This window comes from Pipistrellus hanaki (assembly GCF_964339955.1).
Source record: "Pipistrellus hanaki genome assembly, chromosome: 9".
Classification (NCBI taxonomy): domain Eukaryota; kingdom Metazoa; phylum Chordata; class Mammalia; order Chiroptera; family Vespertilionidae; genus Pipistrellus; species Pipistrellus hanaki.
The window spans coordinates 7,895,334-7,919,930 of NC_140511.1; the positions used below are offsets into that span (position 1 = coordinate 7,895,334).

The following is a 24,597-nucleotide window of genomic DNA, read 5'->3' on the forward strand; positions in this document are numbered from 1 at the left end:
GGGGGTTTGGGGGCTGAGTCTCCCGCACCCAGTGCGAGCAGCCAGGCTCACCCGCGTCGCGCTGCTGCCTCCCTGCAGGCGCCCTCCCGCCCGGCGGCCCCCGGGGCAGCTCCTCCGCGCCGCCCGCCAACCCCGCCGGCGGCCTCCTGAACCCCAGCCTGCCCTTCACGTCCTCCCCGGACCCCGCGCCCTCCCAGAACCCCCTGTCGCTGATGATGTCCCAGATGTCCAAGTACGCCATGCCCAGCTCCACGCCGCTCTACCACAACGCCATCAAGACCATCGCCACCTCCGACGACGAGCTGCTGCCCGACCGGCCCCTGCTGCCCCCGCCGCCGGGCTCCGGGCCAGGTGCGCGGGGCGGGGGCGGGGGCGGGGGACGGGGAGGGGGCGGGGCGGGGAGGGGGCGGGGGCGGGGGACGGGGAGGGGGCGGGGCGGGGCCGGGAGCTGTGGGCCAGGAGGGCATGGTGGCAGTCCCCGGGGCCTGCCGCTGTCACTGCTCCCCACGCCCTCCCTCGGAGTAGGGGGTGATGTCTGGGGCCACTCCCACTCGCAGTCCTTTAGGGAACCCGCCCGGGGCGCTGGAGGGGTCTGTCCGGCACCCAGTCTGTCCGTGGCGACCTGGACCAGACCTGGCTCTCGGCTTCTCGCCCTCAGGCAGCTCCTCATCCCTTCCCTTCCCCACAGGGATCGGCGCCAACCAGGCCAACCCGATGCACCTGAGCTCCGCCGCCGCCCAGAGCCCCCTGGGCATGCCCCTGCCGGGCCAGCAGCCCCTGTCCCACGAGCCCCCACCCGCCATGCTCCCCTCGCCCACCCCTCTGGGTCCCAACATTCCGCTGCACCCTGGTGCTCAGGGGGCGGGGGGCCCGCCTCCCAACTCCCTGATGATGGCTCCGGGCGGCCCCGACTCCCTGAGCGCCCCCTGCGGCCCCGGGCCCGGCTCCTCCCCGATGATGCCCTTCCCCCCGCGGCTGCAGCAGCCCCACGGCGGGGGCGGGGGGCCGGGCCAGCAACAGCACTACCCCCCGGGCATGGCCCTGCCCCCCGAGGACCTGCCCGGCCAGCCCCCTGGCCCCATGCCCTCCCAGCAGCACCTGATGGGCAGAGGCATGGCCGGGCGCATGGGCGACGCGTACGCGGGCATGCTCCCGGGGGTGGCGTCCGTGCTGAACGACCCCGAGCTGAGCGAGGTGATCCGGCCCACCCCGACCGGGATCCCCGAGTTCGACCTGTCACGGATCATCCCCTCGGAGAAGCCCAGCAGCACCCTCCAGTACTTCCCCAAGAGCGAGAACCAGCCCCCCAAGGCCCAGCCCCCCAACCTGCACCTCATGAACCTGCAGAACATGATGGCGGAGCAGACCCCCTCGCGGGCGCCCACCCTCCCGGGCCAGCAGGGCGTCCAGCGGGGGCTCAACATGCCCATGTGCCACCCCGGACAGATGTCCTTGCTGGGCAGGACAGGCGTGCCCCCGCAGCAGGGCATGGTGCCCCCCGGTCTGCACCAGGGGGTGCTGTCCCCGCCACAAGGCCTCGTGGCGCAGCAGAACTTCATGCTGATGAAGCAGCGGGGCGTGGGGGGCGAGGTGTACGGCCAGCCCCCCCACATGCTCTCCCCGCAGGGCTCGCTCATGGGCCCCCCGCCCCAGCAGAACCTCATGGTGCACCCCCTGCGGCAGCGCAGCGTGTCTCTGGACAGCCAGGTGGGCTACCTCCCGGGCCCGGGGGGCATGGCCAACCTGCCCTTCTAGCACTCCCTGCGGCGGCCGAGGGCACCGTGTCACCTGGAGAGTGTCTTCCGGCCGCGGCGGGGGCCGTGGCCGTGGCCATGGCGGGGGCTGTGGCGGGTGGGTGGGAGGGTGGGAGGGGCTTGTGTGGGGATGGCGTTTGTGGCAACCAGCCGTGCTGGCAGCGGAGTGGGACACAGTGGGGAGGGCTCTGGGGGGGTTGTTCCATTGTGGCCATCAGACCATCCCACCCCCTCCCCAAGCCTCCTGGAGCCCATCCCTGTGTCTGCACCTGTCACCCAGCTCTGCCTCCCAGTCCTGTGCGGAGTCCTCGAGGGGAGAGGAGGAGGTGACCTCCGCTCTCCATCCTCTCCCGCCCCTGGTCCTGCTCCACCCGGTTCTTCCTGCCTCCTCCCTCCCTGCTGCTGTGGCTCACACACACACACACACACACACACACCCGCCCGCGGGCGCTGCCACGGCTCCCACCACGCTCCCACTCCTGTGCTTTGGGAGGGGTCACCCAAAACAGGGATGAAAGAAGCGCTTCCCCCTCTTTCAAATTACTGCCCTCAGCTGTGCACTGCCCACAGCATCTGGGTCCCTAGAGGGTACTATTCTGGTCCCCCCACATGGGGAGATGACCTCCCACACCTGACAGCCCACACCTAACAGCCCACACCTGACAGCTCACATCTGACAGCCCACACCTTACAGCCCACACCTGACAGCTCACACCTGACAGCCCACACCTGACAGCCCACACCTGACAGCTCACACCTGACAGCTCACACCTGACAGCCCACACCTGACAGCTCACACCTGACAGCCCACACCTGACAGCTCACACCTGACAGCTCACACCTGACAGCCCACACCTGACAGCTCACACCTGACAGCCCACACCTGACGGCCCACACCTGACGGCCCACACCTGACGGCTCACACCTGACGGCCCACACCTGACAGTCCACACCTGGTAGCCCACACCTGACATGGCTCACACCTGACGGTCACACCTGACAGCCCACACCTGACGGTCACACTTGACATGGCCCACACCTGACGGTCACACCTGACATGGCTCACTCCTGACAGGGCCCACACCTGACACGGCCCACACCTGAACTGAGGTCAGACCACCTGGCTTTTCCCTGGTGAGCCCAGCAGGGCTGATACCTGTGGACAGCGGGCTGCTGACTGATTCAGGAGAGAGAGTGTGAGAGTGTGTGTGTGTGGCTTCCGGTTGTGGATGGCTGGTGTCCCTGCTGCTACATCTTGGCCAGAACTTGGTCCTGGGTCCTAGGCTGAGGGGAGGGAGAGGAGAGGGACGGCAGAAGCTGTGCCCGAGTGGACCGTGGGGACAGCGGGGGCCCAGGGGCCTGTGCCTGTGGCTCTGGGTCCGGTCTCACCAAAGGAGGAAGATCGGGGTGGCCCAGCTGTCCTCCCACGGCCTTTGCCCCGAGGCAGACTAGAGAGCCGGACAGAGCGCCCGGCTGGCCTCCGCCTGCCCAGGGCAGGGCTGTGCCCACCCGGGCGCACTCCTGTCTCCCCCTCCGAGCTCCCACCCACCGCTGTCGAGCTGAACCATACACATGGGTGCTGTGCACCCCCCCACTCGTTTTCAAACTTCCCTTCCTGCCTTGGGGGCAGGCCTCCCCGGCCCCCAGGACCACATCTAGGCAAGGTGTCTGCCAGGGCCTCTGCCAGCCTGACGGGCCGGCCCCCTGGCAGCTGTCACAAAGGGACCCCCCTCAGTGCTGTGCTCAGCCACTCAGCCAGGGGCAGCGCCTCCCCGGCCTGGCCGTGGGCCCCAGGCCCGTGTCCAGGAGCCACTGCCCCGTCCAGCCAGGCGCTGCCTGTGCTGCCTCCGCTCGGCTGTGAGCCGACTCCCCACGTGCCCGCCAGGGGAGGGACAGACCCTGGGCGGCACTCCCTCCCACCTGCTGTCAGAGTAGCTTCCCGTAAGCTCCAGGCCAGCCTCCTCCGTCCACGGCCATCCCAGCCATTTTGTACCATTATATAAATATATATAAATATAAATATATAAATACAATATGTGAAGACATCCTTTGGGTTTTTATTTTGAAACTATTTCTAGGCTTGTTCTGGGGGTCTCTGTGCTGCCTGTACTGTACTGACCTGTTTTATAGGTGCCTTTTTATTAAAAAGAGAAAATGTAAGCCTGATCTCTGCCTCTGCTTCCATGTCTGGCTCCTCGCCACCCAGCTTGTGTTGGACGCCGAGACGGCTGCCTCCCTCCCGCAGGCCTCCGGGTGTGGCGGGGGCTGCGTGGAGCCTGGCAGGAGCAGGGCCCGCTCTCCCACTCAGGCTGGGCCGGAGGCTGGGGCCGGAGGGGCGCAGGCAGTGCAGAGTTCCCTCTGAGAGCAGCCTCCTGGGGGCTGGGCTCCCTGCCGCCCGTCTCCTCCCTCCCTCCCTCAGGCGTCTGTGCAGCCCGGCCTGGGGCTGGGGGGACGGGGAGAGGGCTCCAGCGGCTGCTCTGGCGTCCCCCGCGAGGGCCCGCACACCGGTCCTAGCGCTGGCCCAGCCCTGCCGCCGGCCGCGTGGGCAGAGGGTGCGGCTTTGGGTGGAAGCCCCTCCTGGCGGGCAGGCGGTCCCTTCTCCCGGGCTGGCTCCTGGCTGCCTGCTCGGCCTTGGTTCCCTGGGGACGGTCTGGTCCAGTCCGCCCTCCGGGGCCAGGAGCGCGGAGCTGGCCAGGGCCGTGTGGTCAGGCTGTGCAGCTGCCCGATCGAGTGGGTCTGAGCTTCGTGCTGGTCCAGAGGCCGGCGGGAGGGCTGTGTGTGTCCGAGACTGTCAGGCTGAGGCCACACCAGCCTTCCTCAGCCTCCCCTCCACCCGCGCTCAGCCTAGCCCCTCTGGGGCGGTGGGAGGAGGCCGTAGCTGCAGAGGCTGGTGGCCTAGGAGACGAGCACATTCTGGGGGCTGATGGCTTTCCGCTTTGGTGGGCCAGAAGCAGACTTGTCTCAGCTTTGGCTGGTTAGGATGAGGACGGCGGGCGGGCCCAGCCCAGCGCCTCAGCTGGCCGGTGCCTTTGGGCCTTTGAGTCCTTTCCCTCCCGGACCCCAGCCCAGCCCGGGGGAGGGGAGCCAGTGGGGGTGGGGGCAGCTCGGCCGCCTTGCTGGCCAGGCGAGCTGGTGGGGTCCCAGGCCCGCAGTTTCCAGAGTCAGGGCGCCCCGTAGAAGTCAGAGAAGAAGGGTTGAGCCCTAGAAGGTGGTGAGGGAGGTGGCGTTCTCGGACTCGGAGAGGCTGCTCCTGCGCCAGGCGGGCAGCAGCTGGCAGAGGCCGGCGGGCCCGGCGCAGCCCAGCTTGGCCAGCACCCGCGACAGGTCGCTGCGGAACTTGACGCCCGCGAAGGTGTAGAGCACGGGGTTGAGGCAGCAGTGGGCCAGGCCCAGGAACTCGCCGCCGGTGATGGCCACGCTCAGGTAGCGGTGCAGTGCGCAGCTGTCGCCCACAGCCTGCAGCCGGGCCAGCGTGTCCAGGAAGATGGCCACGTGGTAGGGCGACCAGCAGAGGAAGAAGACGCTGGTCACCAGGATGGCCACCCTGACCGCCTTCTGGCGCTGCGGGCGCCGCTGGGCCTGGCACAGCCTGCGCACCACGCCCGCGTAGCACCAGCCCATCACCAGCATGGGCAGCAGGAAGCCGCCGAAGTGGTAGAGGAAGCGGGCGGTGAACCAGGCGCGGGCCTCGGCGCGGCTCTCCTGGGAGAAGGTGCAGAGCGGCAGCGAGGCGTTGCGCGTGGGCTGGCTGACCTTGGCGAACAGCAGCTCGGGCAGGGCCAGGAGGCCGCCGGCCAGCCACACGGCCCCGCAGGCGGCGTGCGCGGAGAGGCGGCGGCGGCGGCGGCGGTAGGTGTGCACGGCCAGCACCACGGCCAGGTAGCGGTCCACGGCCACGCAGGCCAGCAGCAGGCTGCTGCAGTAGAAGTTGACCTTGTGCAGCGCGATCACGGCCTTGCAGGGCACGGCGCCCAGCACCCAGCCCACCGAGCCCTCGGCCACGGCGAAGGGCAGGATGAGCACCAGCAGCAGGTCGGCGGCCGCCAGGTGGAACAGGAAGGTCTCGGTGGAGCTGCGCGTGTGCCGGTGCCGCTCCAGCACGGCCAGCACCAGGATGTTGCCCGCCAGCCCCAGCAGGAAGACCAGGCCGTAGGCCACGGGCATGAACACGGCCTTGAAGGAGGTCAGCAGGGGCCCCTCGGCCGCCGCGCAGACGTGGCTCTCCACGGGGGCGGTGTCTGTGCTGTCGCTGTAGTTTCCTAGTTCCTGGGGGCAGGGCGAGGAGACAGGAAGGCAGAGAACTGAGACCCGCCTGGCTCCCGGGGAGGGCCCCCTCCCCGCAGACTGTGCTGAGCCCGCCACCTGGCTGGCCTGCTCTCCCCGGGGTCCACTGACCGCCCCACGCCCCTCGGGGTCCCTGACCACATCGCTGAGTGCCTCTTCCCACTTCAGTCTCCACCTGTGGACGAGACTGAGGGGCCTGGCTGCTGTGGCTCAGGGGCTGAGCGTCACCTCTGGACCAGGTCACGGTTCAGTTCCCAGTCAGGCTTGATCCCCAGAAGGGGGCGTGCCGGAGGCAGCAGGTCAGTGATTCTCTCTCATCATGATGTTTCTCTCTCTCCCTGTCCCTTCCTCTCTGAAATAAAAAATACATTTTAAAAAATAAAAGGGGGAGAATACAAGATGGCTGCTCGGGTAGGCACCTAGCCGCAGCCGCACGCAACAATTTCAATAAAATACAACTAAAATATAAAATGGACATTACCCAGAACTACAGGAAAGTCGACTGACTGGAAATTCTACAACGAGAAGCAAGGAGAAAACCAGAAGGAAGCGCGGAGGAGCTGTAAAGGTACAGAGACACGCGGCGCGCGGAGAGGACGGAGCCGGAGAGGAGGGGGGCCGAGTGCCTGGCTGGCGTTCCCTAGCGGGAAGGAGATAAAACTCCGACTGTGCTGGGCCCCCAACTGCTCTGAACCCCCGTTCTAGGCCAGACCCCGGGGACCCAGGCTCATCCAGAGGGAGCTGGGCTGTAAGGCGGGACCCGGGGAAGCGGCGAAAGGAGGTCCCAGAGGCGCGCACACTGCGCGCAGAGAAGGGACGGCCGGCTGTGCCGTAGGACTGCCCTGGCGGGAAGGAGACAGGGGCTCCAGACTGCTCTGAACACCATCTCCAACTCCACTTCCAACTGAACTGAACCCCAGTTCCGGGCTCATTGGGGGAGAGCATAGACAGTTTGGCAGCAGGCGAAAATCGAGGGCACCTTTCTCTCAGAGGCGCTTGCAACAAGTACTGAAGGATCCTGAGTCTCAGGAATCGCATAGGGCGGGGCTGACGGAAGCCAAGGCTGTAGGCTCCACCCTGAAACCCCGCCCCATCAGAAAAGCTGCCTGCGAAAATGCCTAAACCAAATAGATCACAAACGAAAGAAATGGAAGACAAAAAGCGACTGGATATAGAGTTCAAAACCACACTTATAAGGTTTTTCAAGAGTATCCTAGAAAAGGCCGATAAAATAAATGAGACCTATGAGGATATGAAAAGGGATCAACAAGAAATAAAGAATACATTGTCTGAAATAAAAAATATTATACAGAGTCCTAAAAACAGAATAGAAGATCGCAAGAATCAAGTCAAAGATTTGGAACATAAAGAGCCAGAAGACACTCCTCTGCAGAAGCTAGAAGGCAAGAGAATCCAGAAAATTGAAGATAATGTAAGAAACCTCTGGGACAACTTCAAACGATCCAACATCAGAATCATGGGGGTCCCAGAAGATGAGAGAGAGCAAGATATCGAAAACATACTGAAAGAAATAGTGACAGAAAACTTCCCCCACCTGGGGAAAGAATTGGACTTACAAGTCCAGGAAGTGCACAGAACTCCAAATAAGAGGAATTCAAAGAGGACCACACCAAGACAAATCATAATTAAGATTCCAAGAGCAAAGGACAAAGAGAGAATATTAAAAGCAGCAAGAGCTAAGCAGGTGGTTACCTATAAAGGAGCACCTATACGATTGTCAGCTGATTTCTCAACAGAAACCATGCAGGCCAGACGGGAATGGCAAGAAATATTCAAGGTGATGAATAGCAAGAACCTATAGCCAAAAATACTCTACCCAGCAAAGCTATCACTCAGAATCGAAGGTCAGATAAAGAGCTTCACTAATAAAAAAAACTAAAGGAGTTCATCACCACCAAACCAGAATTATATGAATTGCTGAAGGGGGTTCTTTCAGAAGAGAAAGTAAATAAAGATAAAAATTATGAACAACAAATACGTAACTATCAACAAGTGAATCTAAAAACCAAGGAAATTAAAAAAAAAATCTAAAAATCTGATGAACAATATTAACTGTTGAATATAATAGAATCAGAGGTATGGAAGGGAAGTGAATTAATGATTCTTGGGGAAAAGGGGAGAGGGGGATGTGGGAAGAGACTGAACATAAACTGTGCACCTATGGATGAGGACAATGGGGGGTGGGGAAAGGGCAGAGGGTGGGGTGGGAAGGGGGGGGAAAGGAACACTTGTAATAATATGAATAAAAATTTATTTTAAAAAAATAAAAAATAAATAAAATAAAATAAAAAATAAAAGGGACTGATCGCTCAGGGGAGTGATGGAGGCGGGAGGACACGGGCCACACGCTGAAGGACTGCGCCTGGACATGACCCTGTCTGTGTCCCGGCACGGAGGCTGGAACCCGCCTCCAGAGGGGATGGCTCCGGGGCCAGAGCGCCTGCTCCGCTCGTGAAGCCCGGGCTGCCCAGGCTGCTGGGTGCGCCCTCTCCCGGCCGCCGCGCGCCCCGAGCTGAGCAGCGCCTCCGTCTCCATCATTAACGACAGCCCTGCGGGCGATGCTCCTGCTTTGCCAGTGCGCCTGGCTCAGGATCGGGCTGTTTGAGCCACTTGATCTGACTCCGGAGCCAGTGCCGCCCCCACCAGGGCCAGAGCCTGGGCTTCCCTCCCGCCCCCTCCCATCACCAGAGCTCCCGCTCCTCTCAGCGCCCCCAGGGGCCTCACAGCCAAAGGGAGGGAGACCAGGCCAGGGGGAGGGAGGGAGGGAGGAGCCTGCTCCCAGGGAGGGTTGTGCCCACTCTGTCCGGAAGCGCCCCTGCCCCAGCTTCCTCCTCCCCCTCCTCCTCCCTCCTTCCTCCCTGCCCGGCACTCAGGTTGCTTACCCAGCTAACCGCAAAGGAAGAGGGGGTGGCTGTGCCTTTTCATACCTTTCACTCACAGCTGGCCTGCACCTGCTCCACCGCCTCCCCAGGGCTGTCCTTCCCGCCTCTGCCTCACAGTCCCCTCTCCGTGGCGTTTTCAAACCAGTGAGAACCAACAGGTGTCTACAGTCAGAGCGGCAGGGCGGGAGGGGCGGAGGGGCCCGAAGTGTCCTGGGGTCCCGTGTGCCCCTCCAGAGAGCGGGGTCCTGCACAGCCGTGTGCGGCCCCCAGGCCCGGTTCCCGGGCCCCAGTCAGGCCTTTGCTCCTGGCCCAGGGCTGGTGACTGGAGGAGCGGGTGAGGGGTGCATTAGTGCCGGGCCCATCCTCTGCCCACCCCCCTGCCAGGCCCGTCCCCTGGTGCCAATGCCCGGCTCACTGCCCGGCTTCACCAGAGGAGGGACTTCAAACCCAAATCCCACCACCAGGCCCTGCTGGCTCCCGCTTTTCCCAGAAACATGGTGTTTTCTTTTTCTTGCTTCCCCACTTCGCACTGAACGGCAAACCCTCTGACAGGGAATGTCATGTCTGCGTGAAAGCGCCTCCGGGTCGGACTAAGCCTTGGACCTGGGCGTGATGCTGAGGACAAGCGGGCAGAGAGAGGGCAGTGCCACGGGACCTCTCAGAGGCGGCACCTAATGAACAACATAACCTGAGGGGCGAGAACAGCCAGGGGGAGGCCGAGGGTGGGCGGTGGGGAGAGGTCAGCCAAGGAAGGCAGGTGTGTGTAAGCATCGGCCACGCACACAGGCAATAGGGGCCGAGGGCCTGGGGCCGGGGGGATGAATGGGGGGGAGGGGACACGGGTAATACTTTAAACAAGGAAGATTTTAAAAGAAAAAGATTCAAGTAGCCACCGTCACACATTCACACAACAGGATACAATGGGGGGCTCAGAAAGAAGTGGGGTTCGCCTCCACATTCCCTCAGGGAAGAGAGCCAACCCTCCGGCTACACTCCCCCGGCTTGGGCACCCCACACCGGGTTCCGGGGCTCCCAGCCCCCAGCCCTCCCTTCACACGGCGGCGCCTCCACTCAGGTGGCCTGTCCCCTAAGGCTTTTGTTTAAGAAACGGTTCTTTCCATTCGAAAACCCTGGGATTGCAGGCTGAGGTCTCAATGCCTCCAAAGGGCCTTTAATTTCACCAACATACATATTCCTCTGACCTTTCAAACCGCACATCTCATTGTGTGGCGTCAGCCTGCCTGCCTGCCGCTCCAGCACAGCCTGTCTCCTCTGAGAGCATCCTGGCCGCCTGAGGCCTGGGCCTCCGCCAAGGTCACGGCTCCACACCTCCCCCATCCTTCCCTTTCGCTTCCTTTGGCTTCACCTCATCCCTTCTTCCATGAGTGCGCCTTGTCACCTGCTCCTCACTGCATGGCCAGCTCTCTCTCTCTCTCTCTCTCTCTCTCTCTCTCTCTCTCTCTTTCTTTTCTTTTTTTAAATATATGTATATTTTAAAATATATTTTATTGATTTTGTACAGAGAGGAAGGGAGAGGGATAGAGAGCTAGAAACATCGATGAGAGAGAGTCATCGATCAGCTGCCTCCTGCTCACCCCCCACTGGGGATGTGCCCGCAGCTAAGGTACATGCCCTTGACCGGAATCGAACCTGGGACCTTCAGTTCACAGGCCAACGCTCTATCCACTGAGCCAAACCAGTTAGGGCCAACTCTTTTATTTTTTAATGATTTCAGAGAGGAAAGGAGCGGGAGAGAGAGATAGAAACACAAGTGATGAGAGAGAATAGTTGATTGGCTGCCCCCTGCACACCCCTCACTGGGGATCGAGCCCAACTTTGGCATGTGCCCTGACCGGGAATCGAACTGTGACCTCCTGGTTCATAGGTCAACATGGCCGGGCTAAGGGGGTAATTTTGGGTGGCCTGGGGATGATCTTATTAATACCCACGTGGCCCCGGCAGGACAAAGGCCCTGCCTGCCCTCGGTGAACGGAAGTGTGCGGGCGGCCGTCCGGCCCCAGCCCACCCTGTCTGGTGTGGACACGGTGGACAGCTGGAGTGGGGGGACACCTCAGGTCCGGAGTGAAGAGCAGACATGAGTCTTGGAGAGGCGTCTCCTTGGAGGACTGACGGAGCCCAGTGGGCGAGAGGGCCGGCGGGCTGTGTGTGCGGCTGAGGGCTGACCGAGGAGCGGGGCTCCGGCGGAGGAGAAAGAACCCTGGAACAGGCAGACGCGCCAACATCGGGAGGCGGGGGTCTTGGGAGGAAGAGGAGGTTGAGCCCCGGGTGTGGGAAGGGATTCCTACTCCAGAAGGAGGCTGCGCCCTGCCCTCGGCGCCCTGTGCTCCCAGCTCCCGGGGCTGGGTGCTCTGGCTGCGCCCGCGCAGGGCGGAGCTGAGCCCGGCCCAGCCTTCGTGAGGTGGGACCTGGGTGGGGCGTGTTTTGTTTTCTCACTTGTCTATCCTGCAGCCAATGAACGCCGCCCTGACTCTGCTTCTCAGCCCCGAGTTGGGGGCAGGGCAGAGCCGGGACTCCGGAGGCAGAGCGTCTACACACAGGCGTGGACACGGCTGACACAGGGAGCACACGCGTGCCTCCGTGCGGGCCCCCGTCTGGACGCCCGGCCGAGAGGCAGGAGCTGTGAGTGGAGTCAGTGGTGCCTCTCTCTCATTCTGCCCGTGAGGAGGGGCTGGGGGCTGGGAGAATGAGCCTGGGCTGAGGGTGAGGACAGGGGTCTCTTCCTCTGAATGTTTCTTTATTGATTTCAGAGAGGAAGGGGGAGGGAGAGAGAGAGGGAAACATCAATGAGGAGAGTGAATCATGGATTGGCTGCCTCCTGCACACCTCCTACCGGGTTCGAGGCTGCAACCCTGGCATGTCCCCTTGACCAAAATAGAACCCTTCAGTTTCCAGGCTGAAGGTCTATCCACTGAGCCACACCGGCCAGGGCCCCCACCCTTCCTTTGGAGGACCAGACTCCCCAAAAGACACCTGGGTCGCTGGCTTCCCCTGTGCCAAGCTTCTTCTCTCCTCGCCCTGTCAGGGGCGCCCCGGCTCCTCCTTTACCCGGTTTCTGCTCTCAGGAACAGGGCAGGCCTCTGGCCGTGGTTCTGAGGGGAGACTTCAGGCTGTCCTCCTTCTGCACCCAGTCTTTACGTTAGGGGTCCCCTTGGGCTCCCCACACCAATTTGCACTCTGGAGACAGAGCCGAGCACGCAGCGGAGGGACAGGCTGATGCCCCTCGGGGTGCACAGGCACGCTGGAGACGCGGCCAGAGTCTGCCGTCCGAGAGCCTCGCCTTCCGGCGCGTAGTGGCCCGGCCTCACGGCAGGGAGCGCCCGGGGGCTGCGGCTGCACCTGAGCCCAGATGCCCCAGTGCTGACCTCCTGGGCTGGCCCTGGGGCTCCCTCACCTCCAACCCCTCCATCACACCAGCGGCCTACCCTGGGCTGCTCCTGGGACTGTGACCTCACCGCAGGGGCTCCTTCCCTCCCCCAGCTGCAGCCCAGGAACGCGTGCACCGGGGCCCTCTCCGCCCTCGCCGCCCCCGGGAGAGGGGAGGTGAGATGGCGGGACGGGATCTGCGGCCTAGAGCCCGCTGGGGAGGGTCAGGAGCTGGGCCTGGGGAGCTTCTCCTGCTCTGGAGCCGCTCCCCGGGCGCAGGGTGGGCTGGAGGTGCCGTTCATGCTGCCCCCCCAGAGGTGCTGGGGTCCTGCCGTGGGGAGGCGCCTGCTCTCAGGTCCCGGTGCCCGCGGGCCAGGCTTCGCTCGTCTGCCTTCCCGGCAGGATGGGGCCCTGGCACGCCCCCGGGACCTGGCTTCTTGGCCCTGACCCTGGGTGTGCAGAGAGAAAGGACGCAGGGTGAGCGGCCTCGCCCGGCGTGGGCCTGGAGAGCAGCTCTGGCCCAGGGGCAGGTGGGCCGGGCCGCGGGGCAGGAGCCGCAGCCCGGAGCCGGCCTAACGCCTAGGGGACGCGCCGAGACCTTCGGTAAATCCCAGACCGGCCACACTCCCTCCGAAGCAACTACGGGCAAGATCCCCCCTCGGCTCCCGCGGCCTCCCGCCGGGGTGGGCCGTGCTGGTGGGCACAGCCCGAGGGCGCCAACAGCTGGTGAAGGTGCGCCAGGCGGGCGCTGGGAGCGTCCTCACGGGACACCTGCCGCGGCCGCCGCAGTGACTGACACAGCGGCTCCCGGCGCGGCCGGCCGGAGCGGCCTGCCCTCCCCCGCTCCACCTGCCTAGTAGGTCAGGCAGTGGAGCGCGGCGGCGGGCGGGCAGTTAGGGGAAATGGTGAGGCTTCTCAGAAGCCGGACCGGGGCCTGTCGCAGGCTCCTGCAGCAACTGGGTCAGCACTGGGGTCAGCGCGATGGGCGGGGCGGCCGGGCCGCGGGCGGGGTCCGACGGGAGCTCAGCACCAGCCCCAGGCGGAGCCCTGGGCCTGGCCCGTGCTCGCGGCCTGAGCTGTGGGCGCTGCGTGAAGAGGCCAGGCTTCCATTTCACCGTCTGAGCAGACGCGTGGTTCTGGCTCTACTGTTCCCGGCTCAGGCCGGACTCAGGCAGGGAGCCCCCTCGGCGCCTCCCCGGCGGGCACACCCAGGACCAGGCAGGCGAGGGGGCGGTGGATGGAGCTCCGCCGTGGACTCAGCCAGGGAGCTGGGGGGTGAGGTTTAGGTGAGGAGAAAGGGTTTGGCTCCTTCATGGTCCAGCCATTGGCTGTGGGGAAAGGGGAAAAGGCCACAAAGAAGTTTCCAGAAGATCCCTAAAGCATCCTCTGGCGGAGACGCTCCGCACACACCCTGGGCCGGGAAGCCGCACTGCGCCCTGGCGCCCGGAGAGGGGCGGTGGCAGAGCGGCGGGGCTCTGGGGGTCAGTCCTGCAGGAGGCACCCCGTGTCCCAGGATGGACCCCGTCCGCTCACCACCTTGGGCCCCGGCCCCGGCCCAGGTGCTCCCCAGCGGCCACCTGACTCACGCTTCTCCCGTTTAGCAGTGACGACTGTCTGAGAGTTCGGGGAGGGACCTGTCTTTTCTCGGCCGGGCCACAGCCATTGCGGGGCGGAGAGCAGTCCCCACCAGCACGGCGTGCCCACAACAGACTGTCTGGCAGGCGGTGGGTGTGTGCACACGCGTGGTCGGCCGCAGTGCGCACCCGGAGGTGAAGAAACCCCGTTCTTCCCAGGCTGCATCCCTGCCCCCGCCCGGAGGCAAGGAGGGCGTTCCCGTCTCAGAGCTGCCCCACTCCCCGCTCCGCCAAAGGGTGTCTGTGTAGACACGGCTCTGCTTACGCGCCCGTCCTGGAATGGCCGGGGTCTGTGTGGACTCCGTCCAGCCAGGCTGGGAGGGGACGCCAGGCTCTCCCTCTCTGGGCCCTGGCCACAAAGTATCAGAATTCCCCGGGGCCTGCTCACCAGGCCCTCCAGGTTGTAGTCGACGATGAAGTCCATGTCCAGGGCCAAGGGGTAGCTCATGCTGTGGCTGCTGGTCCACGCTGGCCGCTCGCCGCCTGGTGCTGGGAGCTCCGCCGGTACCTATGCAGAGGTGGCAGCGACAGGTGCAAATTTAAGCAAATGAGCTGTGGCTGCCTCCGGCTGCGTAGGACCGCTGCCCGCCTCGCAACTCATCACTTTTTTTTCCACTGGGTCTGTGTGTGTGTGTGTGTGTGTGTGTGTGTGTGTTCTTTTTTTTTTTTTTTTAGAAAGAGGGAAAATCCCCGTAGCCTTTGTGCTAGTCAAGCATGTCAGCTCTTTCCTGGCAGTCGCTGTCTCACTGGGGCTTTGACTCGTGTACAGGCCCCCTCCTCCCTGGACCTCCCAGCTTCCAGGCAGGGAGTCCACCCTCGTCACCAAACCACGGCCCGCGGGGCGACGAGGGAAACTCCAGCCAGGGAACAGGAACCTCAGCACCACTCCCCGAGCCTCACCACCCTGTCTTCGCCGAAGGCCTCGTCCTGGGGACCTCATGCCCCGGGCGCCCTGGGATCCGGCCACCCTGCTCGCCACCACCCTTTCGCCCAGGCTGGGACAAAACCTGTTCCCTCTTCACTTTTTAAATATATTTTTACTGATCTCAGAGAGGGAGAGAGAGGGAGAGAGAGACATCCATGACGAGAGAGAATCATGGATCGGCTGCCTCCTGCGGGGTTCAAGCCCGCAACCCGGACCTGTGCCCTCGGCTGGAATCTAACCCGGGACCTTTCAGTCTGTGGGCCAACGCTCTACCCACTGAGCCAAACCCTCTTCAGCTCAAGTTTAGAAGAAATAGGTGAGAAATTTTCAAATGGAAGAACACTAAGATTTTAATAGAGGACAAAAATGGAATTACCCAAATTACCAAAGCACGAAACACAAACAGCCACAGAGCTTTCCCGACCAAAGAAGATAATGATGCTCCGCTGAGAACGAGCCTGTTGGTGTCTGAATCGGTAGCTTCCTGGATGCCTACCCAGCTAGAGTAGGTTTTTACTCAGGGGGGCCCCCAAGGCCGGAGAAGGAGAGTGCTGTCCCCAGGACCCCCCTGTGTTCTCCCCGCCCCCCCCAATATTCCTGCCCTCCAATCCATTGATATATTCACCTTAGCTTTTGCCACTCCAAGGACACAGATCAGGAAGAAATATGGGATATAAATCCATGTAGGAATTAGATGACTCATATAGGAAATGTAAGATTATTAATATATATATATATATATATATATATATATATATATATATATATATATTCTATTGATTTTTACAGACAGGAAAGGAGAGAGTTAGAAACATCATTGAGAGAGAATCATTGATCAGCTGCCTCCTGTACACCCCTTACTGGGGATGTGCCCACAACCAAGGGACATGCCCTTGGCCAGAATCGAACCTGGGGGCATGTATTTCATCCTCAAATGCCTCATGCAGGAGATCCTGGCAACATCCTTGGTCATACCTTTTTTTTGGTATTTTTTATCGATTTCAGAGAGAGGGAGAGAGAGAAACATCCATGATGAGAAGGAATCATGGATCGACTGCCTCCTGCATGCCCCACACTGGGGTTCGAGCCCACAGCCCAGGCACGTGCTCTGACGGGGAATTGAACCCTGACCTCCTGTTTTACAGGACGATGCACAACCACTGAGCCACACTGGCTGGGCCCTGGCCATACTTAAAAAATATTGTTAACTTTACAGCTGATACTATTACAGGTGTCCCCCATTTCCTGGCCCGGCTTTTGAGGCTCAGCTCCTCGCTTGGGATGATGGGGAGCATGATCGCAGAGCAAGGTCCGAGCCGCCTCTGTGGGCCGCGCCCCCCGCCCCTCCCCCACACACAACGTGCTCCCGTAGACTTCGCCGAGCGAGGCCGGCACCTGGCCGGCGGGCGGGCGGCGCTGCGCACGGCGCTGGGCCAGGTGCGGCGTGTGCCGCTGAGCCTTTCGCACCCTCGCTTCCTCCCCGTGTTTTGATTGCAGCGTGGCCCTGTGGGAACGGAGCAGCGAGTGTGAACTGCTCCCAGAGCCCATGCAAACACAGGAAGTGGGGCACGGTTCTCAGGCGGCGCCCACACCGGGCGCCCACACGGGGCACCGCGCAGGTAGCCGGCGGGAGTCCGGGCGGGAGGAGCCGCCCAGGGCGGAGACACAGTCTACCCCAGGGCGTGGGGCCCGAGGGCAGGCGTGGCCAGGGTGAGGCCAGGGTGAGGGCGAGGGCGCCAGGGGGCTTGTGTCCTCAGGGGATGGCGAGGCCCAGGAGGTGGGATCAGGCTCTGTCCGTGGGGCATTCTGTCTAACAGGACAGACACGTGGATGCAACTCTGCATACTCACAGACACAGGCAACCGAGAACCCTTTCATGTTTTTTTTACTTTTTTTGTTGATTTCTGAGAGGAGGAAGGGGAGAGAGAAACATCATTGATGAAAATCATTGACCGGCTGCCCCCTGCACGCCCCCCACTAGGGATGGAGGCCGAAACCCGGCCTTGCCCTGATGGGGAATCGAATCCTGACCTCCTGGCTCCTAGGTCCACGCTCAGCCCTGAGCCGCCCGCCGGGCCGCCCGGGAAGGAAGCAGGCAGGACCAGGGAAGGGCGGAGGGCGAGGGGCGGGCGGGCACAGCGGGCAGCGGGCAGCGGGCGCCCGGCCTGCCACCCCGCGTTATGGGTGAGAAAGCCCCGGCTCGGCCCCTGGGGCCGCCACGCGTGTCCCCGGGAAAGGCACCCGCAGCCCTCGGGGCGGGCGCAGCTCCCTTCCCTCCGCGGAGCAGGGCTGGGCCCGGGCTCCCTCGCTCTGGAGACCAGGGGGTCTCCCTGCGAGCGGCAGCGAGGCGACCCCGGCGCAGGGGCGTGGGCCCCTCGGTGCGGGAGAGCAGCCCGGGGGCGGCGGGGCGGCGGGCCCCTCGGTGCCGGAGAGCAGCCCGGGGGCGGCGGGGCGGCGGGCCCCTCGGGGCCGGAGAGCCCCGGCGGCGGCAGTGAAAGTGAGCGCCGGGCAGAGGTGAGAGGTGAGGCTGCGGGCCGCACAGCCGGAGTTTCCGCTGACTCCCGCCGCGGGGAGGAAGCTTCCTGGGCTGCGGGCGGCGCCGCAGAGAGAAATGATGACACAGCAGGGGGCCGGCCCCGGGCAGCAGCGCCCGCGGAGGCAGGGAGTGGCCCAGGCCCGGCAGCGGGCGCCTGGGCTCCGGCTCCGGGGCAGGACGGTGGAAAGCCCGCCAGGGCTCCTGGCAGCGAGGCCAGCGGGCGGGGGGGGGGGGCTGGCAGCAGAGGTCCCTGAAAGCTGGTCCAAGTGCATTGCTCTTGTGTTTTCTGTTTTGTTTTGGGTTTTTTTTTTCAAAGATTGAAATTTCTTTTGAGAGCCAAATTTTATTTTATTTTTTTATTTTATTGATTTTTTACAGAGAGGAAGAGAGAGGGACAGAGTCAGAAATATCGATGAGAGAGAGACATTGATCAGCCGCCTCCTGCACACCCCGCACTGGGGATGTGCCCGCAACCAAGGCACATGCCCCTGACCGGAATCGAACCCGGGACCCCTCAGTCCGCAGGCCAATGCTCTATCCACTGAGCCAAACCAGTTTCGGCTTTTCTTTTTTTTCTTTTTTTAAAAATATATTTTTATTGATTTCAGAGAGGAAGGAAGAGGGAGAGAAAGATAGAAACATCAGTGATATTAGTGATGAGAGAGAATCACTGATTGGCTGCCTCCTGCACTCCCCCTCCCCTCCGCCCTGGGGATCGAGCCCACAACCCAGACATGTGCCCTGACTGGGAATTGAACTGTGACCTCCTGGTTCATAGGTCAATGCTCAGCCACTGAGCCATGTCAGCCTGGCCAACTGTATTGCTTTTGTTTTTCAGATAAAGGATTATGAAACATCTCACTGCTCCCCTGTAGGCGCACAGCCTCAGCCCCCGCCCCCCCTCCTGCTGCCGAGGGTCTCCCAGTGCTTGGCACCCCTACCTCTCCTCTGGGCTGAAATGTCCTCGGTGCCATCTCGGCTTCCCTCCCTCCGCTAAGATGCTCCTGCCTCAGAGCCGTGCCTCCCCCTGCACTGACCTCCTGCATTCAGGTGTACATTCCCCTGCCGGCTGTGTCTCCGTGGCAAAGGCAGTCACGGTCCGTCCTTTCTCCTCCGTCCGCAGAGCCTTGCGCTGAGCAGGTGCTCAATAATTGTCTTTGAGCCCGGCTGGTGTGGTTCAGTGGTTCAGTGTCGACCTATGAACCTGGAGGTCACAGTTCGATTCCCTATCAGGGCACATGGCCGGTTGCAGGCTTAATCCCTTGGTAATCCCTCCCAGGGGTTACCCAGGGAGAGTGATGTTGTAGCTTATTTTTTAGGTGGAGATGGGGTGGCATTTGTAAGAGAGACATCTGTGCACTGGCCAGCTCTTCCTGGTGATGATAACCTCGCCCCGTGCGGGGGGGGGCGGGGGTCGCAGGGTGAGGCGAATGGGTGGGTAAACACATGCATGGAACGAATCAACGCCTCTGGAGTCTAAGATCCTACTTTCAGCTCTGGCTCGTGTGGCTCAGTGGATAGAGCAGTGGCCTGTGGCCTGAAGGGTCCTGGGTTTGATTCCAGTGAAGGACACATGCCTGGGCTTGTGGGTTCCATCCACAGTGTGGGGTGTGTAGTAGGCAGCTGATCAATGATTCTCTCTCGTCATTGATGTTTCTCTCTCTCCCTCTCCCTTCCTCTCTGAAATCAATAAAAAAAATATTAAAATAATAAAATAAAATCCTACTTCCAGCTAAGACAGGTGTTCTGGAAGCTAAATGAACAGAAGCTGACGCTGTTCCTGATGCGGCCGCCCCTGGTCCTCCAGGCCTGGCAGGGCTGTGAGGGGCGGGGGGCGGGGGGCGGGGGGAAGAGTTAGGAGAGGCCTGGCTTATCCACAAGGGCAGGCCTGACCCAGAACCAGAACCGACTGCTGCTCTCTGCCCGGCCGGCCCGCCCCGGGTGGGGAGGGAGCCGCGGTGACAGAGGGGTGTGGGCAGCTCCATGGCTGCGGATCACCATCCTGAACACGGCCCGGGAGGCTGGGGCCTGGCCAGCCAGAAGGAGAGGCCGTCTGGGCTGGGCAGGGGCACCGTGCCTGGGGGCGGTGCTGGGAGGAGAGGTGCCCAGACTCGCCTCCACAGCCCGTGGAGCCGGGTTCCCTGGAGGGGAGCGTTCGGAACCTCAGAGAGGAGGCTCTCAGACAGCGGCCCAAAGGAGAGTGAGGGCTCCCGTCTGAGCGTGCTAACAGGGAGACGGAGGAAAATAAAAAGATACCTCGCCAAAACCGCTTTGGCTCAGTGTATCCACTGCGTCGGCCTGTGGGCTGAGGGGTCCCGGGTTCGATTCCGGTCAGGGGCGTGTACCTTGGTTGCAGGCACATCCCCAGTGGGGGGTGTGCAGGAGGCAGCTGGTCGATGTTTCTCTCTCATAAGTGTTTCTAACTCTCTATCCACCTCCCTTCCTCTCTGTAAAAAATCAATAAAATACATTAAAAATAATAAAAAATAAAAATAAATAAAAAGATACCTTGAGCTCCGACGGTGTGGCTCCATGGTTTGAGCGCCGTCCTATGCCCTGAAAGGTTGTGGGCTCCTTTCCCAGCCAAGGCACAGAAGAGGTTGCAGGTTTGGTCTCATACAAGAGTCAACCAGTCAATGTTTCTCTTTCTCTCTCTTTTTCTCTCAATGATCAATAAACATGTTCTATTCAAGAAACATCTCCTCAGGTGAGGATTTAAAAAATACTAAAACACAAACTTAGCAATTAAAAAAAATACCTTGAAACAAATGAAAATGGTGGGAATGCAGACCGGTGCAGCCACAATGGAAAGCAGTCTGGTGATTCCTCAGAAAATTAAGAACTGAGCTACCATATGACTCAGCAATCCCTCTCCTGGGTATGTACCCGAAAACTCGAAATCATGTATTCACAATGAACATGCCCCTGTGTTCACGGCAGCACTGCTCACGGTGGCCAGGGCATGGAAGCGGCCGAAGTGCCCGGGCATGGAGGACTGGCTAAAGACGTGGTCCACGCAGTGGAATACCGCTCAGCCACAAGAAAGGGTGAGATAGCGCCATTTGCACCAGCACGGATGGCCCTGAGAGCATGATGCTGAGGGTAATAAGTCAGTCACAACAAGCTGAGAGCCCTATGACCTCACTCTGTGTGGGTAGAAACCTGAAACTCGTGAACACTCACAGTGTGGTGGCTCCGGAGGGCAGGGTGGGGGCGGAGGAGGCCTGCTGTGAGGTCAGAGGAGAGCGGACTCTGGGTGGCGGGCACACGGTGCCACACACAGAGCCTGTCACCTGGAGACCCACGCCTGACACCTGTGTGTTCCTGTGACCATGGCCCCCATCGCCTTAGTGAATAAATATTTAAAAAGTATTTCTATGCAGTTGTAAGTACACACACAACCCACACATTACAAATGTTTTTTTGGTGAGTTACTTTTTTATATCATGGGGTGTTTTTGTTGTTATTGTTTGTTTTTTTTTAAAAATAGAGTTTTATTGGTGTCAGAGAGGAAGGGAGAGGGAGAGACAAACATCAATGTTGAGAGAATCGTGCTGCTCCTGGGAGAGCCCGCAGCCTGGGGATGGGCCGTGACTGGGAACCAGCGGGACCTCTTGGTCCTGGGTCCACACTGAGCCCGCCGCCGGCCTGTCCGGGCTTTTGCCAGCGGGTGTAAGTGGGTCTGTGCCATTCTTCACCCACGACTCAGGTGCATCTAGCTGTTTCATCACCACATTCGGACGAGCATGTCGGGGAGGAGTGGTTTCTACACGAAACCAGACAAAGGGACTTGGCAGCTCCAGTCATCAAAGGAGTGAGAAACGCTCGCCGAGCCGCGGTTCCGTCAGGGGCGGCGAGGAGCAGCTTTACCAGCCTCCGCCTACAGGAAGCCTCCCGTCCGAGGACAGGCGGGCGTGAACGGGACGCGGGGGCACTGGCATGCCATGTCCTAACCGGTGGCACGGACCTCTTCCCACACTCGGCCGCCGGAGTGCCGCCCGGGAGGGCGCGGGCGAAGGGGCGGGCGGAGCTGCGGCTCACCGGTCACCGGGAGGAGAAAGCCCAGGCTTCCCAGGAGCAGGAGGGGACCAGGCCGGAGCTGACAAACGCTCAGCAGACGGAGGTCCGAGGGCCTCGCTGACGGGCACCCACTCCTTCCCTGCCCGATGCTCAGGCACAGGGACACACTTGCTTCGCCCTGTCGCCACCCGCCTCACCGGAGTCCTCGCCACCTACAATCCAGTTCCTGTCCCTCAGCTCTAGTGCCAGCCATGCTCCCAGAGTCACTGCGTCACTAAGGCCATTAAAACGGGGCAGTCTTTTTCAACTTTTAAATATACAATAGACACTGAGTGGACAGATTATTATGATCTCTGAACGCAAAATAATCTGGCCACTCAGTGTGTGTGTGTGTGTGTGTGTGTGTATTATTGATCTCAGAGAGGAAGGGAGAGGAAGAGAGAGAGAAACATCAATGATGAGAGAGAATCATTGATCGGCTGCCTCCTGCATGTTCCCCATTGGGGACTGAGTCTGCAACCCAGGCCTGTGCCCTTGGCTGGAATCGAACCTGAGACCGTTCAGTCCGTAGGCTGAAGCTCTAGCCTCTGAGCTACTCCAGCGAGGGTGCTACTTATTATTTTTAATCAAGTTTTTATCATAAAGGCAGTTATAAAAAATTAGAGGAAAAGGGGGAGAATGAGAGAAAAAAAGAGGGAATAAAGGGAAGAATGAGAGGAAAAATGACCAATGACTCCAATATCTCAACACAACCACTTTACCCAGGCTACACGACTCAGGTGCACTTAGCTATGTCATCACCACATTACCCCTTCTTTGTCTCTATGTTTTGGGATTTTATTTTTTAACATATCGATATTTGAGATTATAATATATATATATAATATATATTATATATATACACACAATTTTACCTTTTGCTCTTTTTACTTGACATTGATATAAAAGCACATTCCCATGTTACTAGAAACTTTACAAAACATCTTTGGTTTCGTTCACATTTTACTGTGGAAATATGCTACATATTTTTGAACCAGTCTCTTATTTTTTGGCACCTAAGTTCTTCCAAATAACACTGCATCTTTGTGAGTAACTCTGTGTATATATGTTGGATCATTTTCCGAGAGTGACTCGGCAGGAGTGTAATTGACATGATCACCGAGTGGGTTCCTTACAAGTGATGTCAATTCATCTCGCCACCAGCAGCGGAAGCTCGCCGGGGCACTGCCGGCATGTCATTGTGGATCTCCTCCTCCTCCTCCTCCTCCTCCTCCTCCTCCTCCTCCTCTCCTTCTCCTCCTCCTCCCCTCCTCCTCCCCTCCTCCTCCTCTTCCTCCTCTCCTTCTTCTCCTCCTCCTCCCCTCCTCCTCCCCCTCCTCCTCCCCTCCTCCTCCTCCTCTTCCTCCTCTCCTTCTTCTCCTCCTCCTCTCCTTCTCCTCCTCCTCCTCTCCTTCTCCTCCTCCTGCCCTCCTCCTTCATCCTCCTCCTCCTCCCCTCCTCCTCTCCTCCTCCTCCTCCTCCCCTCCTCCTCTCCTTCTCCTCCTCCTCCCCTCCTCCTCCTCCCTTCCTCCTCTCCTTCTCCTCTTCTTCCCCTCCTCCTCCCCTCCTCCTCCTCCCCTCCTCCTCCTCTCCTCCTACCCCTCCCCCTCTCCTCCCCCTCCTCCTCCTCCTCCTCCTCTCCTCCTCCCCCTCCCCCTCTCCTCCTCCTCCCCCTCTCTTCCTCCTCTTCTCCTCCCCCTCTCCTCCCCCTCCCCCTCTCCTCCTCCTCTTCTCCTCCCACTCTCCTCCTCCTCCTCCTCTCCTTCTCCTCCCCTCCTCTTCCTCCCCTCCCCCTCCTCTTCCTCCTCCTCCTCCTCCCATCCTCCTCCTCCTCCTCTCCTTCTCCTCCTCTCCTTCTCCTCCCCTCCCCCTCTCCTCCTCCTCCCCCCTCCTCCTCCTCTTCTCCTCCCCGTCTCCTCCTCCTCCCCCTCTCCTCCTCCTCTTCTCCTCCCGCTCTCCTCCTCCTCCTCCTCTCCTTCTTCTCCCCTCCTCCTCCTCCCCTCCCCCTCCTCTTCCTCCCCCTCCTCCTCCTCCCCCTCTCCTCCTCCTCTTCTCCTCCCGCTCTCCTCCTCCTCCTCCTCTCCTTCTTCTCCCCTCCTCCTCCTCCCCTCCCCCTCCTCTTCCTCCCCCTCCTCCTCCTCCCCCTCTCCTCCTCCTCTTCTCCTCCCGCTCTCCTCCTCCTCCTCCTCCCCTCCCCCTCTTCCTCCTCCCCTCCCCCTTCTCTTCCTCCCCCTCCTCCTCCTCTCCTTCTCCTCCTCCCCTCCTCGTCCTCTTCTTCTCCTCCCCTCCTCTTCTCTTCATCCTCCTCCTCCTCTTCTCATCCTCCTCCTCCTCCTCCTCCCCTTCTTCTCTTCCTCATCCTTCTCCTCCCCCTCCTCCTCCTTCCCCTCCTCCTTCTCCTCCTCCTCTTCCTCTTCTCCTCCTCCTCTTTCTCCTCCTCCTCTCCTCCTTTTCCTCCCCTCCTCCTCCTCCTCCCCCCCTCCTCCTCCTCCCCCCTCCTCCTCCTCCTTCCTTCCTCCTCCTCCTTCTCCCCCTCCTCCTCCTCTTCTCCTCCTCCTCCTCCCCCCCCCTCCTGTTTCTTTGACTTTTCCGAGTTCCATAGAGGAGAATGATATCTGGTGTTAACATTTGCATGTTTTGTTGTCAGTGAAGTCGAACATTTCCCATGTGTCTTCTAGCCCATTATATGCTGTTTCCTCTTTTGTGAGCTGTTCAGGTTTATTTATTTTCCTTTGTTTTCGGACTAATTTCTCTGGTTCTTGGCTTTCTTATCACTAACCGACTCTTAACACACCTGGGTCAAAACATTCAGAGAGGGGCTTTCTGAGTAAAGAAGATATTAAAGAATATAGCAATATTTGGAAAGTTGCTTTTCTTAGAAAGTGGAGGGCCCTAGCTGGTGTGGCTCAGTGGATAGAGCATCCGCCTGCAGACTGAAGGGCCCAAGGTTCGGTTCCAGACAAGGGCACATGTCTGAGTTGCAGGCTCAATCCCCAGTAGGTGGCGTGCAGGAAGCCGCCGATCAACGATTCTCTCTTATCATTGATGTTTCTCTCTCTCTCCCTCTCCCTTCCTCTCTGAAATAATATATATATATATATAAAGAGAGAGAGATAGA

General features: G+C 60.7%; 2 protein-coding genes and 1 long non-coding RNA gene across 6 annotated transcripts in view; 1 reads left to right on the top strand and 2 right to left on the bottom strand.

Moving 5' to 3' along the window:
- The window catches only part of BCL9L (BCL9 like), a 29,132-nt gene extending 26,495 nt beyond the window's left edge, over positions 1-2,637 (top strand). Inside the window, 2 exon segments of the mRNA XM_084895556.1 lie at positions 79-351; positions 689-2,637. Coding sequence (XP_084751682.1) covers positions 79-351; positions 689-1,755 — 1,340 coding nt within the window. The 3' untranslated portion in view covers positions 1,756-2,637.
- On the bottom strand, positions 2,525-2,803 carry LOC311628403. 4 transcript variants are annotated; one of them, XR_014796013.1, is made up of 3 exons: positions 2,778-2,803; positions 2,692-2,707; positions 2,525-2,637 (listed from the first exon to the last, which is right to left on the bottom strand). It is a non-coding gene; the product is annotated as an uncharacterized lncRNA (long non-coding RNA). The 4 variants fall into 4 exon arrangements; XR_014796014.1 differs by having other exon boundaries at positions 2,692-2,737; positions 2,778-2,798; XR_014796015.1 differs by lacking the exon at positions 2,692-2,707 and adding an exon at positions 2,722-2,737 and having other exon boundaries at positions 2,532-2,637; positions 2,778-2,798.
- Positions 2,804-3,791: 988 nt separating this feature from the next.
- CXCR5 (C-X-C motif chemokine receptor 5) lies at positions 3,792-14,582 on the bottom strand. The gene is made up of 2 exons (XM_084895619.1): positions 14,348-14,582; positions 3,792-6,020 (listed from the first exon to the last, which is right to left on the bottom strand). The coding sequence occupies exons 1-2, from the start codon at positions 14,405-14,407 to the stop codon at positions 4,956-4,958; spliced, it is 1,125 nt and encodes a 374-aa protein (XP_084751745.1). The 5' UTR covers positions 14,408-14,582; the 3' UTR covers positions 3,792-4,955.
- Positions 14,583-24,597: the final 10,015 nt, after the last annotated feature.

Coding starts and splice junctions, on each gene's coding strand:
- CXCR5 (XM_084895619.1), bottom strand. CDS start 14,407: ATGAGCTACCCCTTGGCCCTGGACATGGACTTCATCGTCGACTACAAC. Junction 6,021..14,347: donor ACTACAACCTGGAGGGCCTG/GTGAGCAGGCCC, acceptor CCCTGCCCCCAG/GAACTAGGAAACTACAGCGA.